At 39.3% G+C, this 24,063-nt stretch overlaps 1 protein-coding gene across 1 annotated transcript in view; it reads right to left on the minus strand.

The window, feature by feature from the left end:
* RTF1 (RTF1 homolog, Paf1/RNA polymerase II complex component) overlaps window positions 1-24,063 on the minus strand; it is a 38,950-nt gene that overhangs the window by 11,391 nt on the left and 3,496 nt on the right. Inside the window, exons 2-11 of the mRNA XM_087722400.1 lie at window positions 14,311-14,421; window positions 13,519-13,666; window positions 11,187-11,388; window positions 9,253-9,373; window positions 6,956-7,067; window positions 5,182-5,317; window positions 4,605-4,782; window positions 2,475-2,557; window positions 2,035-2,122; window positions 1,833-1,940 (exon numbers count right to left, since the gene is read on the minus strand). Of these exons, the coding sequence (XP_087578526.1) occupies window positions 1,833-1,940; window positions 2,035-2,122; window positions 2,475-2,557; window positions 4,605-4,782; window positions 5,182-5,317; window positions 6,956-7,067; window positions 9,253-9,373; window positions 11,187-11,388; window positions 13,519-13,666; window positions 14,311-14,421 (1,287 nt within the window). The remainder of the gene's footprint in view (window positions 1-1,832; window positions 1,941-2,034; window positions 2,123-2,474; window positions 2,558-4,604; window positions 4,783-5,181; window positions 5,318-6,955; window positions 7,068-9,252; window positions 9,374-11,186; window positions 11,389-13,518; window positions 13,667-14,310; window positions 14,422-24,063) is intronic.

Raw genomic sequence — 24,063 nt, forward strand, 5'->3', positions numbered from 1 at the left:
AAAAACAGCTCAATATGATCTAATCAAAAGTACGGACCCATGGAGGAGAGGGAGGGGCCGATGCCGTGACGAGACGACGTGCGATCTCAAAGCTCAGAGGTCGCAGTCGACACTTTTATTGCTGGGGGGTTCCAATGGACATAAATCATCCCGAAGAGATGGTGAACAAGAAGATTACATCTTGCTGATCTCGGGAATATCGCAAAATCTCCGAGAAAAGCAAGGCAAAAGTCTTCTGCTGATAATAAAAATTCCAGTTTGTCAAGACTGACAAAGTCAAGGCGACCTCAGAAAGGAACGGAACGATGTGGAAATAGAAAGTGATACCAGCTGGTGAGAAACATTTATTGTTTTAAAAAACGGACTGCCTATAAAATCTAAAAACTAATTTAAATCAAAAAATAGAAGAACTTAGCAGCGAATTTGATTTTTGTAATGGTTCTGGACAGTGGCTATCTTACCTTTTAAATGTTATTTACATGGATTGATTCTAAGCAAAACCTTTTCAAATGGATGGATTATCCCTTTAACATTTCTCTGTGACTCTGTAAGATACAGATGGATTATTTTGACTTCGACTTTCTAAGCTTTTATTGTGCGGCTGTTTGGCTTAATATCTGATAAGATTTTATAGCTGTCCCTTTCAAGTCTGTTTTCGCTTGCAGAGAGTTTGCGAGTGAGTGTTTCAATCTTGCTGAGCTTCTAAGAAAAAATACAACTGCGTATAAACATGGTGTCTCTCCAAGAAGTACTCTTAGCTCTGGAGAGGGTGTTGGAGACAGAGGAAAGAATTGAGAGAAAATTGGATTATTTGATGCATTTGGCAACGAAATGTGATGAAAAAATTGAGGATGTTTTTCAAACACAAAATAAGAAGATTGAAATTCAAAAAATTGAAATGGAAGATGAATATAAAGAGATTGAACTTGTTGATATTCGTGGAAATTGGTTCATTTCTGAGGGAGGAAAGAGTGGAATTTTGGAAAAGGAACTAAATGGAGAGAAAATTTACTTCAAAGGACAGGACATAGAAGAAGAAGAAAGCATCAAAGAATTTATGGACTATGAAATACTATTTGCAAAATATTTGATAACACTTCTGAGAATTAAAGATAAGCTGAAAAAGGAAACAGAAGGAAGCTGTCAATATTATATGAGAAATACTATAAACAAGGAGTTGCAAAGAGGAGTCCATACAGACTTGTTTAAGAAGATGTTTGAGGTCTGGATCCACAAATGGCAGAAGACATAAGATTGTTTTGCTATTATAGCTGTTATAATAAGTAATAATTGGATATGAATATTGAATGTTACCCGTGAAGGGAAGGTTAGAAATATTTTTGGACTATATATAAAGGTTATTAATAACAATAACAATACAAAAGAATAAAATTAGACACAGCTAAGTTTTAACTAATAGGGGGGAAATGTTATGATATAGGATATAGTTAAATAAAGAAAGGATAATGATAATAAACTATATATATATGGAGGATTAGAAAAATTTGGAATTTTAGAAAATATTAGAATTAATATGAATTATATTTGATGATGGTGGAAGAGATGCACAAAAGCCTATACAACTGATACACTTTCTACAGTATGTAAAGGAGGATTTGTATGTTTGTTTTGAAAATAAAATATATATATATATAAAAAAAAGTACCGACCCATGGTATCTTTCATCACATATAAATATGGCTGTCAAAACCACATTATTTTTATAGAACCAAAATATGGCACCCGAGAATGTCTCTTTTATAACCTCACCTACCTTTACATTATGGACCAAATGAATGGTTCCAGCTCAAAAGTACATTTTCTTCATTTACCTCCTCAATATCCTGGTCATTGAATTTATAGTTGAGGGCTTCTTTGATGGATACTTCTTTCTTGTTTATTTCGTCAAGGGTGGGTAACTGCATCCCAGCAGAAAACATCTGATAGCAACAAAAGAAAAAAAAATATCAATGAATTTTTTTCACTGCGCAGCCCTAAATTCTTGATAAAGCAATTGAAAAAATAGAAACTTACAGCTTCCTTCCACTTCATGAACTCATTCTCTGTGAATTCCTGATTGGAGACAAACTCTAAGCGGAACACACGTTGGTCATTACCATGCCTTTGAAAAGAAAAGAAAATTAACTGTAGCTTTTATTTATCGCCCAAATTTTGGAGGAGGTAAGAGTGATCAAAAGCACTCTTGGATTGATTACTTTTGATTAGTATTAAGTCAGTTCAGTTCTACTTTATTATAAGAAAATGTGTTCTGAATGCACTATTACTGCTGAAAGTAAACTATTGGATCTAACAGGACAGACATTCTTCACTCCAATATTTGTTGGATTTTTCATTACCTTAGAAACTTATCCTAAGATTAAATATATCAATTTTCTCTTGATTCAGGATAATTACACATTGTTTTATACAAGGATACCACTCCCTCAAGATGATAAGACTTTCAAGTATCTCACCTTAACTGCAACCCTTTGTTTGTCCTGGTACCTCCAAGCTGATATACTTTAGCTGTCTCTACAACACCAGTTATTTCTGCCACCTAAACAAATGGCAACAAAACAAAAAAGATGACTTTTAATATGTGTGTGTGTGTGTGTTGCATTTGTGCTTGTAAGTAAATGGTCGCATTGATCGATGATCTCTGGAGAGCCAGGGATGGAGGTCATGCCTCCATCCTGGTACTCCTTGACCTCTCTGCGGCTTTCGATACCATCGACCATGGTATCCTTCTGCGACGACTGCGGGAGGTGGGGGTGGGAGGCACTGTCTTACGGTGGTTCTCCTCTTACGTCTCGGACAGGTCGCAGTCGGTGTTGGTCGGAGGGCAGAGATCGACCCCTAGGCCCCTAACATATGGGGTGCCGCAGGGTTCGGTCCTGTCCCCCCTCCTCTTTAATATCTACATGAAACCGCTGGGTGAGATCATTCGACGGCACGGGATAAAATACCACCAGTATGCGGACGATACACAGCTGTATCTGTCCGCCCCGTGCCAACTCAATGAAGCGATGGACGTGATGTGCCAGGGCCTCGAGGCTGTTAGGAACTGGATGGGGGTTAACAAGCTTGTACTCAATCCAGATAAGACCGAGTGGCTGCTGTGCTTCCCTCCTACTAATTGGCCAAGTGTTCCACCTCTCAGGCTGGGGGGGTCAAACATTACACCCCTCAGATAGGGTCCGCAACTTGGGAGTCCTCCTGGACCCACAGCTGACTTTTGAACACCATTTGTCAGCTGTGACCAGGGGGGCATTTGCCCAAGTTCGCCTGGTGCACCAGTTGCGTCCCTACCTGAACCGGGAGGCTCTCACAACAGTCACTCGTGCCCTTGTGACCTCCAGACTGGAGTACTGCAACGTGCTCTACATGGGTCTGCCCTTGAAGAGTATTTGGCGACTTCAGCTTGTCCAGAATGCAGCCGCGCGAGCGATCATGGATGCGCCTCGGTTCACCCACGTAACACCTATCCTCCGCGAGCTGCACTGGCTGCCTGTTGATCTCCGGGTACGCTTCAAGGTGCTAGTTGTCACCTACAAAGCCCTTCATGGTATTGGATCTGGGTACTTGAGAGACCGCCTACTGCCAATTACCTCCACTAGACCAATTAGATCCCACAGACTAGGCCTCCTCCGAATTCCATCAGCCAGCCAGTGTCAACTGGCGACTACCCGGAGGAGGGCCTTCTCTGTGGCTGCTCCGACCCTCTGGAACGAACTCCCCGTGGAGATTCGTACCCTCACCACCCTCCAGGCCTTCCGCATAGCCCTTAAAACCTGGCTGTTCCGACAGGCCTGGGGCTAAAGACTCGCTGCCCCACTTCGAATGGTATGACTGTTGTGCTTTTTTAATTATGCATGGTTTTTTATGTTTTTTGTAACTGTTTGTTTTTTCCCCTCCCTTTGAGTTGTGAGCCGCCCTGAGTCCCTTTCAGGGAAAAGGGTGGCATACAAATAAATTTAAAAAAAAATAAAAATAAAGGGAGACTAGTACATATATATACATTTTCTCAGCAAAGCAGGAAAATCAAAGCAAATCTAGTGAGAAGTGATAATAGAAGGATCTGGAGTAAAATGTAAAGCGTATTAGCTAATTTGCAATAATACTCTTAAGTTTATCTTGAGACAGGATTACATAAGAACTTCATTTAATTATCTGATAAGCGCTTACAATTTCTTCATGAATGGGACAGAAAAAAATTAAGTTAAAATAATGTTAAGTAAAGCTCAACAAATGTGCATACTGTTCATCTGAAACAATGTAACATCCCATGTTAAATACTTAAAGATGGTTTGGACATGGAGTGACTCAATGTCAGTGTTGCTCTGACTCTGGCATGTGTTGTTGTCAGGTAAGGAAATCTGATCACGAGTATGCACATTTGTTAGAAAATGATTTTTTTTTAAAGAACTACATTACCACCATTGTATCTGCAAACAGTAACTAAATGAGGTAGCTGTTATACAAGGAGTGGCTGTACCATTAATTACTAGCTTTCACTTCATCGTATTTTGAAAAAGCATCATGAACAAAACTAGCTTTTCTTATGACTAATAAGAATAAGGGGAAATACTTAAGGGTAGGCTTACTCTGTAAACTGGTTTGCTGTTGTGGTTTCCTATTCCAATGCGCACAAAGCAACCAGTGACTGTTTTGGCAAAGAAAGGCATGTGACACCATCGTTCCAATTTGTGTCGGGATAATCGAACCCGATTCAGTTCTTCAGGTAGAGACACTGGTTGTGATTTAGGAGGAATTTCTTCTTTCCTGGTTTGATGGGAAAGCAAAAGCAACTGTAAGGAAATAATTCACATCTTAAAACAGTCTGAAATTACCACATTCATATACTAGAAAATAAAAATTACTAAATTGATAGAAGTGTAGGCATTTTAATTAAATAAATATATTGGTTTTTAAATTAGGGGCTCAGTGAGCAATCTCTAGAATGCTTTGAGCACTATCAGCTTTATTATGTTATTTAACTAAATAAGGGATCCATACATTTCTATTATTTATTACATTTACATATCACTTTTGTTCAAACAACAATTAACCAAACTATGAAGACAGAAATAATTGAAGTAGCAATGTAAATTTCCAGATCTAAAGGAATATTAAATGTTCAGTTGTATCTGCTACATATCAAAGCAGATATTGAATACTTACTCTTCTTCTTCATCAGAAGATGAAGATCTGGATGAATTATCAGTTTTCTCACTAGATTTATCATCTTCCTCCTCTTCTTCATCATCTGAGTATACTTCACTTGTCTTTAACGGTTGCTTCTTTGCAAGTAACTCAGCTGCAAGGGGGAAAAAAGCATATCTGGATGTATAAAGCTGTATCTGTCTTAAGTCTGCTCCAATGCAATCTGCTCACATTCTCAGGTCTTTAATAGAGCACTTTTGTGAATTCTGTCACGTGTACATCCAGCACTGACAGTAAGTTTAATGAGAGAATGTTGTACATGAAGTTGGGCTACAGGTACAAATGGACTGGAGGATCGTGTTGATGTACTAACTGTCCTGCTGTTCTCCAGGATCTTTTCTTGAGCGCCTGTATCTTGCAGCATAAAGTAGGCATCTGTTAGATATCTTGGTTGTTTCAAAGCAAATAAACATAATATTAAGATGGAAAATATTACTCTGAGTCGTCTGCTGTGGATGGATTACTCCCTAGAACTGTCACCTCCTAGAACATCTAGAAACTGAGAGGTCCAATTAAAGCAGTCTGCCCAGGGCCTTTTGGATCTTGATGTGGATTTTTCACTAAACTGACATTTCATTGAGTGCCAAAATAAGCTATGGAATCTGGAAACAAGCAGAGTACTTGATATGGTCACCGCCTAGTAATCTTTTTCTGCCTGCCAATCCCAGATTAGCTTTCTGAGAACTCTGAGAGATGAAGCAACACAAGCAATGCTTGGAGCATTCAAAGAGGAACACAATAAGTATACTTGGCTGAGCTCATGTTTGAGCCTACATGGAGACAACGAAGTTGAAGAATCAATTTGTCGCCATTGTTATATCAATGGGTTGTTATGAAATAGTACAATTTAAAATTGCATGCCCTCTGTTTGGAAAAAAATCCCATTTTTTTTTTCAAGATTTCAAATTTGAATCTAGAGTGATTGAGTAATGCTTTACAATGTGATATAAGATTCATCTTAATGTATGGACTTTAATGAAGAGGGTATAGAATCTCTGATAGGTGCTCTATCATTTATGGCTTGGATCCATGTCTCTTTTTTTGCTCCTTTGGGTAACTGTGAAAGGCCTGATTAGCTGCACTTTGGAGAACTGTCAACATCTTTCCAGGAAAGGAAGTCGTACCAGATGTCAGTGAGACAGCCTCTTGTGAAGAAGCTTTTCTTAGACTCAGGTATCTTGGACAATTACTGCCATGTTCCCAAAATAATAGTTGAGTTTTTGTTGCAGAAAAAGATTATATGGACTTCTTCTATTCTAAGTTCAGGCCTAAGCATGGGACAGAAATGGCATTCATTGCTTATAGTTGTTAATTCAACTATACATATTGACATCAGAAATCTACAATATATTTATGAATATTAAAAAAGCACCAGAGAAGTGATAGCTAATTTGGAAATCTGGAAAGGGATTTGGCAAATTAATGGGCAATCAAAATACCAATAATAGGCAATCATGATGGTCACTGATGCTATGTCCAGGATGCTACAATGCCTTTGAATGCCACTGCTGGAGAAGGACTTGATGATGGAGATCTCAAAAAGAGGAGGATAGACCAGATTATGTTGTGCCTTCCTTCACAACTAGGAATATTCAAAACAATCAAGAATGTCTTTCCATCTTATAAGTGATATATGAAGAGTTAGTAGGGAGCTCAGTGGAATCTACAGTGTATGGTTCATGTTCATCCTATCTTTTTTTTCTTTAATTAAACAATACACGGTTGAACTTACCTGTTCTGTTCTTCCTTTTCTCCCTTTCTGCTTTTAGTTCTTCCATGGCTTGGGATTTCTTATCCAATTTTTCATCCCGCTTTGACCGTCTCTCTTTATTATGTGACATTACCTATAGAAATATATAATTCCAACAATCTTAAAAGGTATTTGGTTAGATTTTACCAAGCAATGAGTCTTTGCAGTAGTGTTTTGCCTAAGGTTTACTCTTTTATTTTGGTATTTTTGAGCAAAAGTCTTTATTAATTTTCCATACTTCTGTCAATTTGTTTCATTCAAGCTCATAATTTTTATGCTGTTTAATTGATCTCTTGATTTTATTTCTCTGTACAATATTAGCAATTCTATTGCAGTTTAAAATACAGGTTATCTGAAGAACAGGAAATAAAAAAATATTTTGCTGTTGTTGAAAAGGGAGTTTATTTTAATTTTATTAATTAGTTTAATAAATATTCTGCTTCTCCTCCAAGAGCTAAAGTAACATATATTTTTTTTAAAAAATAAAATAAAATTTCTCAAAAAAAATCCTTAGTGATTTATATCATTATCTATAAACTAAACAACAAAATATTACTATAAACTGCACTATATAATTAAAAAAATTAAACCTAATCTGCTATACGAAAAGTTATATACTGGTAATTGTCATTGAAATCCACCATGAGTTTGCATGAATTAGTGTCATACTAATTAACTAAATAATCAAATAAACTTGTTTTTTTTAAAAAGAACAATTGCACATTCTGATAAATATTTTAAAAAGTCCAATTCAATAATTTTGATGTACAGATTTTTTAAAAGAATATAAATAATCAAAAGGTAACACAGGTTTTCAGCAACTGTTCCAATCAAACGTAACCATAAAACTAAGAGAAAAGGGGAAGGGCATGTTAAAAATAAGAGGCAATTACAGTTAAAGTTTGTTTTTTTTTAAAAAAAAGAAAGTAAAAAAGAAAAAGGATTAAGACAATTAACATTGGCATTATCTCAAGCAGGGGAAAATTAATCCTTTGTGACAAACTAATCAGACATTCTGAAATTAAGCACAAATGAATTGTCTTATTGATATTGATATCCACCTCTTCATAACATTATATTGTTAAATAAACGTCTCTTTGTTGATTTTTCAACCTAACCTTTGTGTAAACGTTCTAATATCATGCTTTAATTATCTGGAATAATAACTACCAAGTTATATAGATTTTCTAAATGTTGGCATATTTCGTTTTGTTCCGCCACTCCAACCAAACTTTTCAAAATCCACAATATCCTTGCCAGTATTTCTTTTAGGGCGCCATCTACTACAACCTAAACAAAACAATCCATTCAAGTCCTGAGTTCTACGAATAAAGCAGCAGCTATTAAGATGGTTGCTGGACCAGGTGGCAGCCACAGGGTACACATCAGCACCATCACCCACCCACCACTCACCAGCATTCACCTGGTCAATCCAGTCCTCCATTCAAACAGGACTCCTACACCCAGGGATGCAGCCACAGCCACTGCAATGCAGAAAACAGGCCACCTGCCATCCTTTTCTCAGAGTAAACCCCAAAATGGAGGATGGCAAACAGGCTGTGGCTCGCTGCATCTTCAGGGGCAGGCCAAATACCACCAAACAGCTTTAGCAAAAAACCCTAAACCATAGTCCCACCAGGCAACACCACTGGCCTGCCATGCCACTTCACACCATTCAATGCTCCTGATGCCGAGATGCCACTGTATGCAGCCAGCTTGCCCATCCCGAAGCTTGGATAGGTCCAGGTAGGGCTGCTGCTGTTCCTCAGCCATCTGTTACTGCTACCACTTCTCACAATTGAGTGGATTTTAATACATAGGCTGGTAAATAATTTTGATTTTGTGGACAGCTGAAATGGTTTTAGGGAACCCCTTAGGATTTTCAGATCAGACTTTGAAAAATACTGTTTTAGAGAAATTTACCGGGGGGGGGGGTGGGGGGGGGAGAATACAAAACAGAGAGGAGGGGAAAGGACTTTACACCAGATTTCATTCCTGTAGCACTGGATACAATTCATTATGAAACATTTGCTTTTGCTGCAACAGGCAAAGCAGTTATATTATCACAATTAGTTTTATCAAAGACAGCTGTACAAATAAGAGACGCTATATAAAAAGATAGGTCAGAATATTTTATGATATTGAAATACTTGATTACAGCACTAGGGACTAAATATTTATCCAGTGTAGTTAGATGAATGCTAATTTAAGCAATGTCACAAATATGTTTTAAGTAGTGTCATTTTTAAAAAATAAAGTATGATTTGTATGTTTCTTACCTGGGATTCCTGGATCTGTGTGAGCTTTTTCTTTTCCTGTTCTTCTTCCTGCTTTTTCCTTTTCTTCTTTTCTTTCTTTTCTTTCTTTTTTGCTGTCTTTAATTTTTTCTTTATTTCAAACCTGGGTTCAATCAAAGGAAAAAATACATAGGAGTCTCCAATTAATTCAGGAAGGAGCAAACTGGTAAACTGAATTGAAACTTAATGTAAGATTTTTTTTTTATTTATTTTCTAAAAGGCATAAAATGATTACATATTTTGTAACAGCAAGAATTACACAACTGTGAGATGGGCTGCATACAAATTTAATCAATAAATAGTTGCAGTAAATGAGATTTATTTCAAATATAAACTATGCAAATTACTGGCACTATTAAGTACTTAATTGCTTAATTCCAAAGTAGAAACTATGGTACTATATAGAATTAAGAGACATAATGCTTTTTTTAAGAAGAAAAGTAACTTGTTATAAATAATATTCATATATTTTATTCATTTAAGACATTTATTTATAACTCTATAGCAACTCTGGGCAGTGTAAATAAAAACATTTGAAACAAAAAACTCCCAAAAGAAAAGCAACATTTTAAAGAGAAACATATAGCACCTGCCACCCACTTTAGCTCAAGGCCTGGGGAAACAGCCACATTTTTAAAGCTCTTTTGAACAGGTGGGTGTCACAGCAGAGCAGTGGAGAATTAGCCCACTCATCTTCACTAACAAGTTGAATGGCAAGAAACCAGGCCAACCTATTAGCTGTTTGGAATAAACTGGATTTTTGGTTTCCTGCTGATAATGGCAGTTGGATCCTAGTAATTTGCTGTGAGTTGTTGCATGCACAATATGTACTTCTTCAACAAAGGAATGTAGATTTGTAAAGGCTTTTACATTTGGAGGTTTAACCAGGTATTTCTTTTTGAGAGAGAAAGTTATGTTTATGTGCAAATATTCTGTATATATTTGACTGCACTGAGATGCATTATTTTTCTATAACTTTTATTAACCTCTCAATGTTATTAGTGTTGGGCAAAATGAGTACCGCTATATAAAGTGTTTTGAGTATGGAGATGGCCAGGAATAGATTGGGCAGGATTGAGAAGTGCTTTTGTTTGAGCACAGCCCTGGAAAATATATGTTCCAACAAAGGTGCTCCAAGCTGGGAGATAGTGGAGGAAAGGGTGGCAGCACCAAGTGGGGAGAAAGAAAGGGGGAACACAACAGAATAGAATTCAGAGGAGTGTGAGGTAGTTTTTTGGGGGGGGGGCAAGAGGAAGACCAGGTAGGTCACACAGGTTGATCAGACCTGTGAATTCAATTGTGAATGGTGACTAAGGGAAAGCAAAAGGAAGATGGATACTAGGAAAATTATTAGGTGACCTAGAACATACCAACTATTAAGAGGAGTAGGGGGAAAGGGACTACATATGCCAGCCTTTCCCTCCTTCATACGCATCCATATTTGCCTTGGCTGAAACCTCGTTCCCTTTAGATGGAACATGACACAACTAGAACGGTGTGACCGAATGTCAGAGCAGTAACATTTTAGTCCATGCATGGAGCAAAGCCATATTTCTCATTTTATGCAAACCTCTAATTGCACCCCATTATTTCTATCATGATCAAGTAATAGTGTTGCCTTTGTGGGGGGGAGGCTTAACCATGGATCAATGAAAGTGAAATGAACAAGCAAAAGGTACAGGTAACATCTTACACTTTGATTATAATTATTTATGCATCTGCATTCCTTCTATGATTTTGCTTGTTTTTCACAGACAAAACCAAACATTAACCAGAAACCAATTTGCTGACATTTTGTTCAGAAACTTGAAAAATGATATGAAGCAAAAGAAAAGAAAATATTTACCTTAAAAAGTCCAAAATGAAAAGTATGTTGCATAAATACAATAATATGAAATGGCTGCACAAAAACTCACCTTTTCTTCAAAACTTCTCTTTTCTCTATCCGATTAAACAATTCCTGTTCTCTTTCTTTTTCTGTCATCTGTTCTAGGCGAGCTCTATCTTCTTCATCACCCATAAAATCCTCTCCGTAGCCATCAGTAAACTCATCTTCAGATGAAGTTTCAGAGTCTGAGCTACTGCAAGAGCCATTGCTTTCAGAGTCAGATACTTCTCCTGAAAAAAAACCCAGAGAGGGTCATGTACTGGAAGGCAATCAAGGAACGCATAATTATGAAAGGCTCATAACTATTTCTTCTTACTCGTGCATCTCCATTCTGCCTCTGCATACCCAGTTACAGTTGGATTCTAAGCTTTTCAGGCAAATGCCTACCATTTAAGCTATTTTAGAAAACAATACTACTACTACTACTACTACTACTACTACTACTACTACTACTACTACTAATAATAATAATAATAATAATAATAATAATAATAACAACAATAGAATGCAACAACAACAATAGAATGCCTTGCATGCTTATGAGGAAGTCAGCGTGTATCTCTAAGAAACCTTGAAACTGTTAAAGCTAATAAACTTAATAAATCCTTGTTAGTCGCTGCTGAACTATGATTACTTTATTAACTGAATGTCTGTGGAGATTCTCAGTCATCCAGGTCATAGTTGACCCAAAGGTGCTTTTTCAAGAGGCAACTGGACTTTGTTGTTGTTTTTTCTTTGAAGACATTTCACTTCTCATCCAAGAAGCTTCTTTAGTTGACTGGATGGTAGGGAATGGAAGGATTTATACTCCTTGCAGACAGCTGGTCATTTGCATTCTTTTAGCAAGTCGTTAAGGTCAGCTGGAGGTTTATCTGAGTGATTCAAATGGATTTGGATCCTTCTTAGAACTGTTGAAAGGACTATGTTGTAGATTGGAGATAGATGATGTCGTACCCTTACCCTCTGTTGATGGAGGGCTGTTCAATTTTGACATAGATGGGGAAACCCAGAAGTGTCGCAGCGAGAACGGCTGGGAAAAACCCAGCCGACAAGCCATTGTCAAGAGGTCCTTTGTGGATCGGAATCCTCCTGAAGGGACGGGGCATAAGGAGAGGCGTTTCGGATGCCTGTGGGGAGCAAGGCAAGCTCCCCAGCAGGTCCGATTCCAAGCTCTCTGGAGATCGGTGACGGGGATGGTGGCCATCTTTGTATGGCTGCTCTGGAGCCGGGGCATCTGGAACAAGATTTATGTAGGTGCGGAGAAGAGGACGGAATCTGTGATCCGGAGGAAGATTAGTCAATGCAAGAGTAAGAGAAAAATTTTTGGAACTTAAAAATTTTCCAGAGCTAAGCTAGCGGCTAAACGTCACTCGGAGTACAGTGAATAGAAAGAAAGGAGGGGAAAGTTATCCCTCCTGCTGGTAATCCAAACCTCCCTAACCAAAATCCACACAATCAAAAGGGAGCGACCGCACCTCTGCTTATCACCCCCCCTCCTCCCAGTTACTTTTACCCAGCAGTGTCTCCATGCAAAGGAAAAGGATGGCATGAAACATGTGACCATTTTTAAACCAATGGCAAAGAGCTCTCTCGCAAGCTCAACTAGAATTCGATGGGGGGGGGGTTCCCCTAACAATACTGTGCACGATCTCCCCGTCCACCAACTTTTTTTTTAAAAAAAAAACCTTTTCACAAGCCAAACCCGTCGGTTAGGATGCCGGCAGTGTTGGGGGGGCGGGCTATTGAAGTGACGCGTGCCCCTCTCCTGAGAGGAAGGCGGTGATTGGAGGGGAGGATAGTGACATTGCTTAAAGGGAAACCCACAACTATTTCCAGGTTTGTTTGGGTGATTTCGTCCTTCTGCCCGCGCCAATGGACTTTAAAACAGTCCATCTTCCACTTGGCAAGTTTCTCCTTTCCATCTGAGAATTAGTTAAGGGGAAGCTACCAACCTAGGGGTGACGCCCTTTGCAGCCAACACAATACACGATCTTTTTTTCCTTGCCCTCTTAATGCCCCGCTGCCGCCCCAGAACCCCCCTAAGTCATCCCCCCTAGGGGGCAGTACCGCCCACTTTGGGAACCACTGAACTAGAGGGGGGGGGAATCTATAGCCTAATCTCAAAAGAACATGACTATAACTAATTTCAAAAGAACATGACTTCTTATGATAAACTGAATCCCAAACTAACTTACCACACTTTAACCAAATTTCTTTGAACCCAACTGTACAGTTAAGGTTCAGTGGACTGTACAACCCAAGAAAATTGGACTGAGTTATTGATGGGTAAATATGCTATGTAAATTCAGTCCATGTATGAATTCCTCCCATCACTAATATGCTCATCCTTTTTTTGTTACCTTCTTCTGGTGCTGAACTCTCTGGAGAGGTATCTTTATCAGAGCTGCCTGATGAAGCTGTTTTATTCATCTGTTTCTTCATGGCTCCCTTCTTCTCTGCTTTTGCAGCTTTTCCTTTCTTTTTGTTTTTAGAACCCCCTACTGTCCACTGTAGCATAAAAACAAAGATGGGAGTTGTGAGACAGGGCTGAAGTACCTTCATAGATTTCATGAAGCTAAATGGACAGAAGTTTGGATTTTAATGTAAATATGTACTAAAACAGCTATGAACAAGATTTAATTTGATGAGTTAAGAAAATCACAGCTATAAAATAAAAATAATATTGTATTATAACTATATACAAATAAAAAGCAGAATTAAGAGTTTTTTTAGAAAAGCAAATTAAGAACAGAAAGCCAACTTTATTAGTTGCAGTTTGACAACAACATTGCATACTTCTCCAAACCATTTCCCTTCAATCAATAAATTTCAGATGAAAATTATATTTACATTGGAGATGAAAGGATTGAATTTCCTGATAAATTAGATAATCAATCTTTGCATGTTGGCATTTCCTTTTAAGATTTCCTTGTTTTAAGAGCAACCATTTTGAAATACTTTTCCCCACAGGAATCAAGGGAATATTAGCTACATGTCAGCTCAGGACATATACTATCACACACGGCCATGCAGTATCAAGGATATCTAGCCTTCACAAATGTGTTTCATATTTAATGTGAATAATCTCAGCAGCAGAACTGAACTAATTCACATTACGTTTTATTCAATTTAACAGTTAAATACAAATTAACCTCAATATCACTGTCTGAAGTCTCAGAGTCAGAAGATGCTGTAGGCTTGCTAACAGGTGCTTCCTTTTCTTCAGAATCACCACGTTTCCGCTTGGCCAATGACAGGAGCTCCTGGAAGAAAACAAATACAGAGTGCCTTAAGCATGAACTCTCTCCAAAGTTGAACAGAGAGAATTTCCACTCAAATCTCCCATATGAAGCCTAACAGAATGTTAAATAAGATGCTTAAATAAATGCTTACAATTCTTTAAAATAATATGTCATGCTAAGGTCTGCCCTACAAACCAAAATGAAAAATGTACATAGGAAGTATCTTTCCTATTAGACTCCTACGCCTTCAAATTTCTTTATGATTAAAGTTCTTGGAAGTCTGACTTTTCTTAGTTAATAAGGGGGGATTCCTACTATTTGCCGTATTCCATTTTTAGGTTTTGATTCTTATTAAGTAGGATTGCTCACCAGTTTCACATAATATTGGAACAAAGAAAGGCAGAACTGAAGAAATATTAACACTATGTCATATGTAGTTTACTTTGTAGTAAAACCATTTTTTTTAAAAATCTGAAGTTAAAATGGTTATCAGCAAAGCATTTTCAGATATTCAAAAATGTATTATAGCAATAGCATTTAAGACTTATATAAAATTCCTTAGTACTTTACAGCACTCTCTGAGTTATTTACAGAGTCAGCATATTGCCCCCAACAATCTGGAGTCTCATTTTACCAACGTTGGAAGGATGGAGGGCTGAGTTAACCTTGAGCTGCTCAGGATGAAACTCCTAGCTGCGGGCAATTAGTCTGCAATACTGCGTGCTAAGCAGTGCGCCATTGGGGCTCTTACATTATTTAACTGAGTATTTGGTATTGGTATCATAATAATTAAGGATTAATTAAAATATTTTATCAAAACAAAGGGTAGATTCCAAGATTACACAAGGAATAGGAATTCCCTTTTTTATCCATAAAATTCTTTAAAATCCTTGGAAAACTCACTAAACTTCTGGATAGGAGAGGGAGGCATATGCAGAAAGTTATGGTCATAGGAAAAAGTAAAATTCTTAACTTTTTAACACACTTTAACATATAGATATAGATATTTACTTTAGTAATATTGAATGTCCATTGCATAATTTAAATAAACATAAATGCAAACTTCACATTTGGAAAAAAATAAGTCCATCCCCGTGTTTATCAATACCTCAAATAACTGAACTTAGAATCAGGTGCAAATGATTGCAACATCGTTAGAGAGAATATGGGAGGAAGGAGATTAGAATGCAAATAGCTGAAAGAAGTCTGTAAGAACCCCAAAATTCCATTTAATGACTTGGAGATATCAGACACACCCCAACCATAGTGCCAAAGTGAATGAGACAACCATTAAAAATAGCTGCACAGATTCAATCTGCAGAAGAAGTTCTGTCAGGGGGAAACCTCTGCTATCCAGAACAAACATCAGTGCATGAGTAAAGTTGCTTATGAACACTTAGGCAAAGACTAAGACTTCTGGAACATTGTGCTCTGGACAGACAAGATAAAAACAGAGTGATTTGGCCATAATACCAGGAGGCACGTTTGAAAGTCAAAGATAACATTTTACTAGGAGAACCTGACACCAGTTGTAAAGTGTGGTGCTGGAAAATATGGTTTGAGGCTTTGGGGTACTTGAGGTTGCTTTTCATTTTAAAACATCGTGCTCATAATTTAAAGTTTTTTAGAAGGTCTGAATTTATAAACATTTCACAATAAACTGAACTACATTAATTTGAGATGATTTAGAACCTGCATTCTTTGAATGAGATTATGATACAATTCTTACTAAAGTCTTTGTTACTGAAACACAAACATGGGGGGGGGAATCACTCAACTTTAAAATTCTGTTAAACAACAAACCACAGATGCAGTAAGAGTGTTGAAAGGAAATAAAATTGTTCGAGATGAAATGGCCTGTATATAGATTCTGCTTTGCAGAAATAATGTATGATATTTAAAGATCTGTCACAAAACTATTAACCCACACATAATTGATAAATATAAATTATTTAATGGAGTTCCTCTGACCGTAGGAGAAAAGAGTATTAAACATTTTTTTCCTGACTCTAACTGTTCTTCCAGGTTAAAGACATTTTTCAACTTGGAAGTTATAAATAGACTGGGACCAGATGAAGCTTAAAAAGTAGTAGTCTTTTTATTATATATGACATGATTTTAAGAGAGATGACTGCCTTTGGCTCAGGATGGCGGTGGTGAGGAGTTTCTGCACAGAACCTTCGGTACATCCCTTCTGGTGTATTTTTCTCAATTTTATTTTAAAGGGTCATTATAGTGCATTTCCCCCAAATCTTTATTATTTTTATTTTCCTTGAGTATCTTTTTCATGGGGGGAATTTGTGAAAAAAATGTTACTCTTAAATTACAGAAATAAATATAAATAAATAAATACAGTACAGCATTTTAATTACTGGCTAACTCACTGGTCATTCCAGGAGTTTGATTCTGAGCAGCTCAAGGTTGACACAGCCTTCCATCCTTTCAACAATTCGTGTAAAATGAGGATCCAGGTTATTGGGGGCAATATGCTGATTCTGCAAACCACTTAGGGCTGTAAAGGACTGTGAATTGATATATAAGTCTAAATGCTATTGTTGTCTGTCTGTCCGTCCCAAGCCATGTGATCACCTTTTAAGATCTTCTGATAAACAAAGTCAATGCGGAAGCTAGATTCACTTAACAACAGAGTTACTAACTTATCAACTGCAGTGATTCGCTTACCAGCTGAAGCAAGACAGGTAATAAAATGGAGCAAAATTCACTTAATAAACGTCTCACTTAACAACAGAAATTTTGGGCTCAGTTGTAGTTGGAAGTTGAGGATTAACTTTATGCAGTATTGTAGTTGCACAGAATGATCAATGTTTTAATTTCCATTCTAAGAGAATTACAGACTATACAACTTGTCCTGTGTTGTTGTTTTTTTACAGAAATCCATGTTTTGTCATGTGACAAAAATCCTATTTAGAATACAGTATATACTCGAGTATAAGCCGAGTTTTTCAGCCCACTTTTTGGGCTGAAAAAAGCCGCCTCGGCTTATACTCGAGTCTACAACTGGATCCGGCAGTGCTGTTGCCTGTTGGAGGAGGAGGAGGCGAACCAGCCTGCCATCGCCAGCCACCGCCACCCCACCGCTCTTCCCGCTCCCTTCCAAGCCCCACAGTCCAGCGGACGGAGCAGAAACAGCCCCGGGGCTTCGCTGCCGCTCCCCGCATTTTCTGCACGGGGATCCCTTGGAGAGGGGATTCTAGCCTGCCACCGCCAACCCCGCCGCTCTTCACAAACCCTTCCAAGCCCCACAGTCCAGCGGACGGAGCAGAAACAGCCCCGGGGCTTCGCTGCCGCTCCCCGCATTTTTTGCACGGGGATCCCTTGGAGAGGGGATTCTAGCCTGCCACCGCCAACCCCGCCGCTCTTCACAAACCCTTCCAAGCCCCACAGTCCAGCGGACGGAGCAGAAACAGCCCCGGGGCTTCGCTGCCGCTCCCCGCATTTTTTGCACGGGGATCCCTTGGAGAGGGGATTCTAGCCTGCCATCGCTGGCCACCGCCAGCCCCACCGAGAAGAAACCTCTGATCCCTGCTGCCTCTTCACCCACACGCGCAGCCTGAGATCAACCCCGGGACTCGAACCCGAGAGCCGCCTCTCCGGTCCAAACCCCACTCCCACCCCGGCCGCCCGCCCGGCCGCCTTGGTAGCCCGTGGAGACGGAGCGCGTTCGGTTAGCCGCTACCTGGGGGCGCTGTCCCCATGACGTCACCGCGGAGTCCTCGCCTCCTTCCCTGGCGAGGCTTTCTCCCCGCCAGCCAATCAGAGGCCAGTCCCCGGGCAAACGGGGACAAGTTGCTGGCCGGTCGAAGCAGAAGCGGGAGATTGGAGGGGGGGGGAGAGAGAGAGCGAGCGCTGGGCGGGTGGCAGCGCGTTACACAGCGGACTAGGCGCGCCGCGGGCTGCCAACCCCCCCCCCACACACACGTACACACACTGCCTCTCTGGCAATTGGCTGCCCAGGAAGGGAGCGGGGAGCTTTCACAGATAGGAACGTGATGGGGTTTGTTTTCTTCCCCCACTCCTGAGCCCTTTTTTTTTTTTTTGCTTGCCTTCTGGGGTCTCCGCCGTGGAGCAGCCAAGGTCAGATGGGGAGGCGGGGGGGGGGAGGGAGAGCGAGAGCTGGGCGGGTGGCAGCGCGTTACACAGCGGACTAGGCGCGCCGCGGGCTGCCAACCCCCCCCCCACACACACGTACACACACTGCCTCTCTGGCAATTGGCTGCCCAGGAAGGGAGCGGGGAGCTTTCACAGATAGGAACGTGATGGGGTTTGTTTTCTTCCCCCACTCCTGAGCCCTTTTTTTTTTGCTTGCCTTCTGGGGTCTCCGCCGTGGAGCAGCCGAGGTCAGATGGGGAGGCGGGGGGGGGGAGAGAGAGAGAGAGAGAGAGATGGGCGGGTGGCAGCTGTCTGTGAAACATCTTCCCCTCCCCACCTCCTGGCAGCCAATTGCCAGAGAGGCACGGTGGGGGTGGTGGGGGTGGAAGGAAATAAAAAGAGAAGTTGCCCTTTCATTTTGCAATCTCTCTCTACGACCTTGTTTCATTCTCTTCCCTTTTGTTTCGTCCTCATTTCTCAATCTCAGCAACTTTAACACTTTTGGACTTCAACTCCCCAAATTGCCCAGCCAGCTAGAATAGATAGATAGATGGTGGATAGGTGATTGATAGATAGAGAGGGATGGATGGATGGATGGATGGATGGATGGATGGATAAATAGATAAATAGATGATAGATAGATAGAGGATATATACACATACACGCATACACACATACATACACAGAGAGAGACAGAGACAGAGACAGACATGGATGGATATACTATAAAGAATAATCCAAACTCCTTGGATGTTCTGGGCACCTTTTTCCCACCTGGGCCTATTCACAGATGCCACTTCGGAATCTTTCTCAGGTTCCCTGACTCCTGTTTGGGCACACTCCCTAATCTGGTTCAGTGGTCTCTTCGTGGGATCCCGGGGATCCCCTATACAAGTATTTTAATATTGCAGACTTGCAGTATTATAAGTCATACTGATATTATAGAACACTTTAATTAAGCGGGTCCCTTGAATAAACATAACTTTGAGTTTCAAATAACACTGATTTTTTATTTTTGAAATTTACCGGTATCTGCTGCATTTCCCACCCTAGGCTTATACTCGAGTCAATAACTTTTCCAGCTTTTTGGGGTAAAATTAGGTGCCTCGGCTTATATTCGGGTCGGCTTATACTCGAGTATATACGGTATGTGTTGTACAAATACGTATACTGGGGAAAACTCAAACTTTACTCAGAGGGTCTCTCTCCATAGTCATTAACTATCTTTTCTGATAAAAAGTATTATTCAGCTATGGTTTCTCACCTACAAATGAATGCAAAGTACCCCCCAAATATTCAAAACGTATGACTTCAGGTGAGGATTTATGGCAAAGCAGGTGTCCCTGAAGGAGTGGGGGTGGAATGGCAATGGAGGTAGTGGCCAGATTTGTGGCCAGTGCAGTTATCTTCGGATAAAGGACAGGTTGTAAGATTGTGATTTGTGAGTAGACTGCAGAATTGAAGATTCTTGTGGTTGACTAGTGAGTCAAGCACCTGGTTGTCAAGAGAATGCAATGAAGCTCACAACTATAATGTACCCTATAAGGACACAAGGTTCCCAGAGTCCCATTGCTTAATCATTTTTGGAAACGACTTAACCGCTTTTCAACTATTAAAAACCTCCAGCTCAACAAGCTTTATAACATTTACTGAATTATCCCCAAATCTTAGAAAAATAAATTTAAAACACAAATTTAAGGACATTTTTAAAGTTTTTTTTAAAATAAACAGCTAAAAAATTAAAAACTTGCTTTTTTAAAAGTTACAAATGGACTAAGGGTCCAGATGAATTTGAAAGATTCTGAAATTAATTGTAAGAATCCTTCCCATGAGAAAATGCTATTTTTTTTTTATTCTAAAAGAAAAATAGGATGGGACTTTGAAGGTTGCATACTAAAAGGAACCAGAAGAAATTGAAGATTACAATTAAAGGAGAAAAAATATTTAAATTCAAATTAGCATTACAAAATGGAGCAAAATACTTTAGCGTTGGATGTATACAACCACAATTGAGTCCAAAATGTCTGTTACTAAGCAAGTCCATTGTTAAACGAGTTCCCATTTTACGACCTATCTTGCCCAGTTGTTAAGTGAATCTGGCCTTCCCATTGACTCTGCTTGTCAAAAGCTCGCAAAAGGTGATTGATTACCTGATCCTGGGACAATGTAACCATCATAAATATGAATCACTTGCCAAACGACCACATTTTGATCACAAGATCATGGAGTTGCTGCAACAGTTGTAAGTGTGAAAATGGTCATAAGTCACTTTTTTCTGTGATCTTGTAACATTGAATGGTCATTAAATGAACTGCTGTAAGTCAGGGACTAACTATTGAAGAATATTTGTGAACAATGGTCTCAGAAGTTAACTTTAAGAGTGTCAGCCATTATAAATAAATTGTTTGAAAGAGGAACAAGTTTTCCCAAACAAAACTGACATTGATTTAAATGTGGATTTAAAAATGACAAACTCTAAGAATACGGATTATACAAATGAAACTGGCTGATGCCTTATATAATTAAAAGGGATATACATTACAAACAACAAACCAAAAGTGTAACTTGGACAACATTTATATATTGGATTTACACAAGAGAAAGATTTTGTGAAAAGGACAAGAAAAAAATGAAAATCAAGTTCTAAGTCATTATTTGAAAGAGTTAAAGATCAAGTTTGTTAAAGGTAAAAGGAAGAATATAAGGTTTATTTCATCAGAGTTAAAATAGACAAGCTATCTCTGATAACTGTTAATGGACTTTTGCTGACCAGGACCGAATGATGAGGCTTTAAAGATTTGGTGACAGATAAGATATGGAAAGAAGATATCATCTGTTGTATATTAAGAAAAGGTGATAAGTTACTAACATTGTTTTACCGTATTTATCGGCGTATAACACGCACCGGCGTATAACACGCATCCCCCATTTTAACACAAAAATTTGAGTAAAAATTTTTTTCATTAAAAATAAATGACTTGGAAGCTCAGAACTTAATGTTGGATTAAAATTTATAACATTAGAACATGAATTATAACATTAACTCCTCTTAAAAGGCAAATATGAAATGAAAAAACACCTCTTTGAGCAAAAAGTTATTTCCATTTTCTTCCTTATATAATATTTTCTGTTTCAACATAAAGTGCCTTCCTTCCTTCCCTCCCTCCCATCCCTTTCTTTATGTTTTCTTCATGCTTTCTTTTCTTTTTCCTCTGCTCTTTTTAAATCCCCCCCCTTCTTCTCCTCCTCTACATTTAGGTTGGATTAGTTTGTACAACGGTCATCAAACTTCTGAAGTAAAAATAAATAAATAAATCATATTTAAGAAGAAGAAGAAAAAGGAAGACGTTTTTAGTTAAGTCAAACGTTTTAATAAAAGTTTCATCTTTTAAGATTTGTCCAACACATCCAATTGTAACCTTAACAGTAAAGAATATCACCCCAGCTGCTAAAGGTTCAACCAGTCTGAGAACCATTGAAAAGACAACAGTGCAAAATCCAAAAGACACAACTTCCTCACCGCCATTGCTTTGGTACCAAATCTCTGAGGAAGGGGCTCCAGAAAGAAGGAGGAGGAGGAGGAGGAGGAGGAGGAGGAGGAGGAGGGAACCAAAGAGAGGCTTTTACCGAGTCTGCGCCCCACAGCCAGGACCGTCCTTGCGCCTCCAGCCGCGTTTCTTCCCCGCAAAGCCCTTCGGGCAACCCGAGAGTTCCGCTTGACGCCAGAAGGGCTTTGCAGGAAGAAACGCGGCGTTTCTTGTGTGTGTGTGTGTGTGTGTGTGTCTGTCTGTCTGTCTGTCTCCGCCATCCCCAACCTCTACACCTTGCAGGACTGCTGCGCCTTTGAGAAGCCGGGGTGGGGGGGAGAGGGGGACGGGAACGACGCCTAACCCCCACCCACACAACCCGGTCCCCGGGAATGCCGCTCCCGCCGTTCAGAAACCGAGGGGGAGAAAAGTTCAAAAGCCGCCGGAGCCAGCTGGAAAAGGAGCGACTTTCCCCATTAGCCGGCGCCCTCCGCCAATCCGCAACGGCCTCGCAAATTAAAAACCGAAGGAAGGCGGCGAGCTCAGCCAAGCGCGGCCAGGCAGCCAGCGGCGCGCACCGGCTTCCCCGCGCAGGGAACTTCTCCGGCGGCTGGGGGGAGGCCGTCAAGCGGAACTCTCGGGTTGCCCGAAGGGCTTTGCAGGAAGAAACGCGGCGTTTCTTCCTGCAAAGCCCTTCTGGCGTCAAGCGGAACTCTCGGGTTGCCCGAATGGCTTTGCAGGAAGAAACGCGGCTGGAGGCGCCAGGACGGTCCTGGCTGTGGGGCGCAGACTCGGTAAAAGCTCTCTTTGGTTCCCTCCTCCTCCCCCTCCTTCCACAGTCTGTGACGCTGCCGCCAGGCTGAGATCAGCGTATAACACGCAGGCAGGGTTTAAGCTTCCAATTTTAGTTTTAAAACTGCGTGTTATATGCCGATAAATACGGTATATTTGTTGAGATGAAGAGAGAAGTTATTTCTTTACATATTTATTTTTCTTGTTATTCCTTTTCTTTTTTTCCTTATATTTTATTGTTTTGTTCTTTTTAATTTGTCAGTTTTTACTTTAATTGTAATAAAAATATTTTTATTAAATAAAATGTACCAATTAATTGTTATAATTTGCATGATTGATAGAATACTTAGAATTTTTTTATTGGTATTCTTAAGCTGTAAAACTTAACATTAAAGCAAATTCAAAGTAATTAATCAAGAATAAACAACCATCTTATTTATACAATTTCCTACATAACCTAGCATACCAAAATGATGCATATAGATCCACACTAATCAGATAAAATTGGACTGTACCCAGTAGTATCATTCTATGACAGAATACGTTTTTCTTTCCATCTCTATGCTGGTGCACAAGTTTAGTTCCAAAGGATTGGAAGATTCACTATAGACTATCTGAAGGATATAGCTCAATAAATGAAGAGTAAAAGGAAGTGTTAACATATAGCACTTGATGTAGGCTAGTCATTTTATGAATAGAATTACTTCCATTGAATTTGGTAAAATTGGTTTCAACTATTTAAAAAGAACAGTGTTAGTTTTGTTCATGTGTGAATACGGTATACATTTGGAAATCATCTATTGTTTTTCAGAGAATCATAACTTCCAAAGTAAAAGTAACTCATGTTGTAGTTTGGACTGAATAAGAATTAGGAGCATTTTAAGCTATTAGTTGGTATCTTGTACAACACATAACTTTGTCATTATTTTTCTTCCATAACAGATTGGATTAAGCATTACAAAAATGTAATAGTATTTCCCCAAATGACACCTGCATTTAAATTGAAGATAACACATCATTAGCCATTAGAAAAGCACTTACAAATAAATATAATCAGAAGAAAAAGTAAGATAAAAATATGGTGACAAGAGGAAAACATAATTTCATTTGTGGAAATCTGTGGAAATGCATTCCTTAAAGAGTTGCTCAATACAGATTTAAAGTCGATGAGCCACCTAATATTGACCAAAGTACAAATATTTTCTATTCTTATTGAAAAGGAGTTGGAACAGGC

The sequence above is a fragment of the Thamnophis sirtalis genome, unplaced genomic scaffold (genome assembly GCF_051295495.1).
Source record: "Thamnophis sirtalis isolate CommonGarterSnake01/CBP01778 unplaced genomic scaffold, rThaSir2_p1.2 scaffold_1, whole genome shotgun sequence".
Lineage (NCBI taxonomy): Eukaryota > Metazoa > Chordata > Lepidosauria > Squamata > Natricidae > Thamnophis > Thamnophis sirtalis.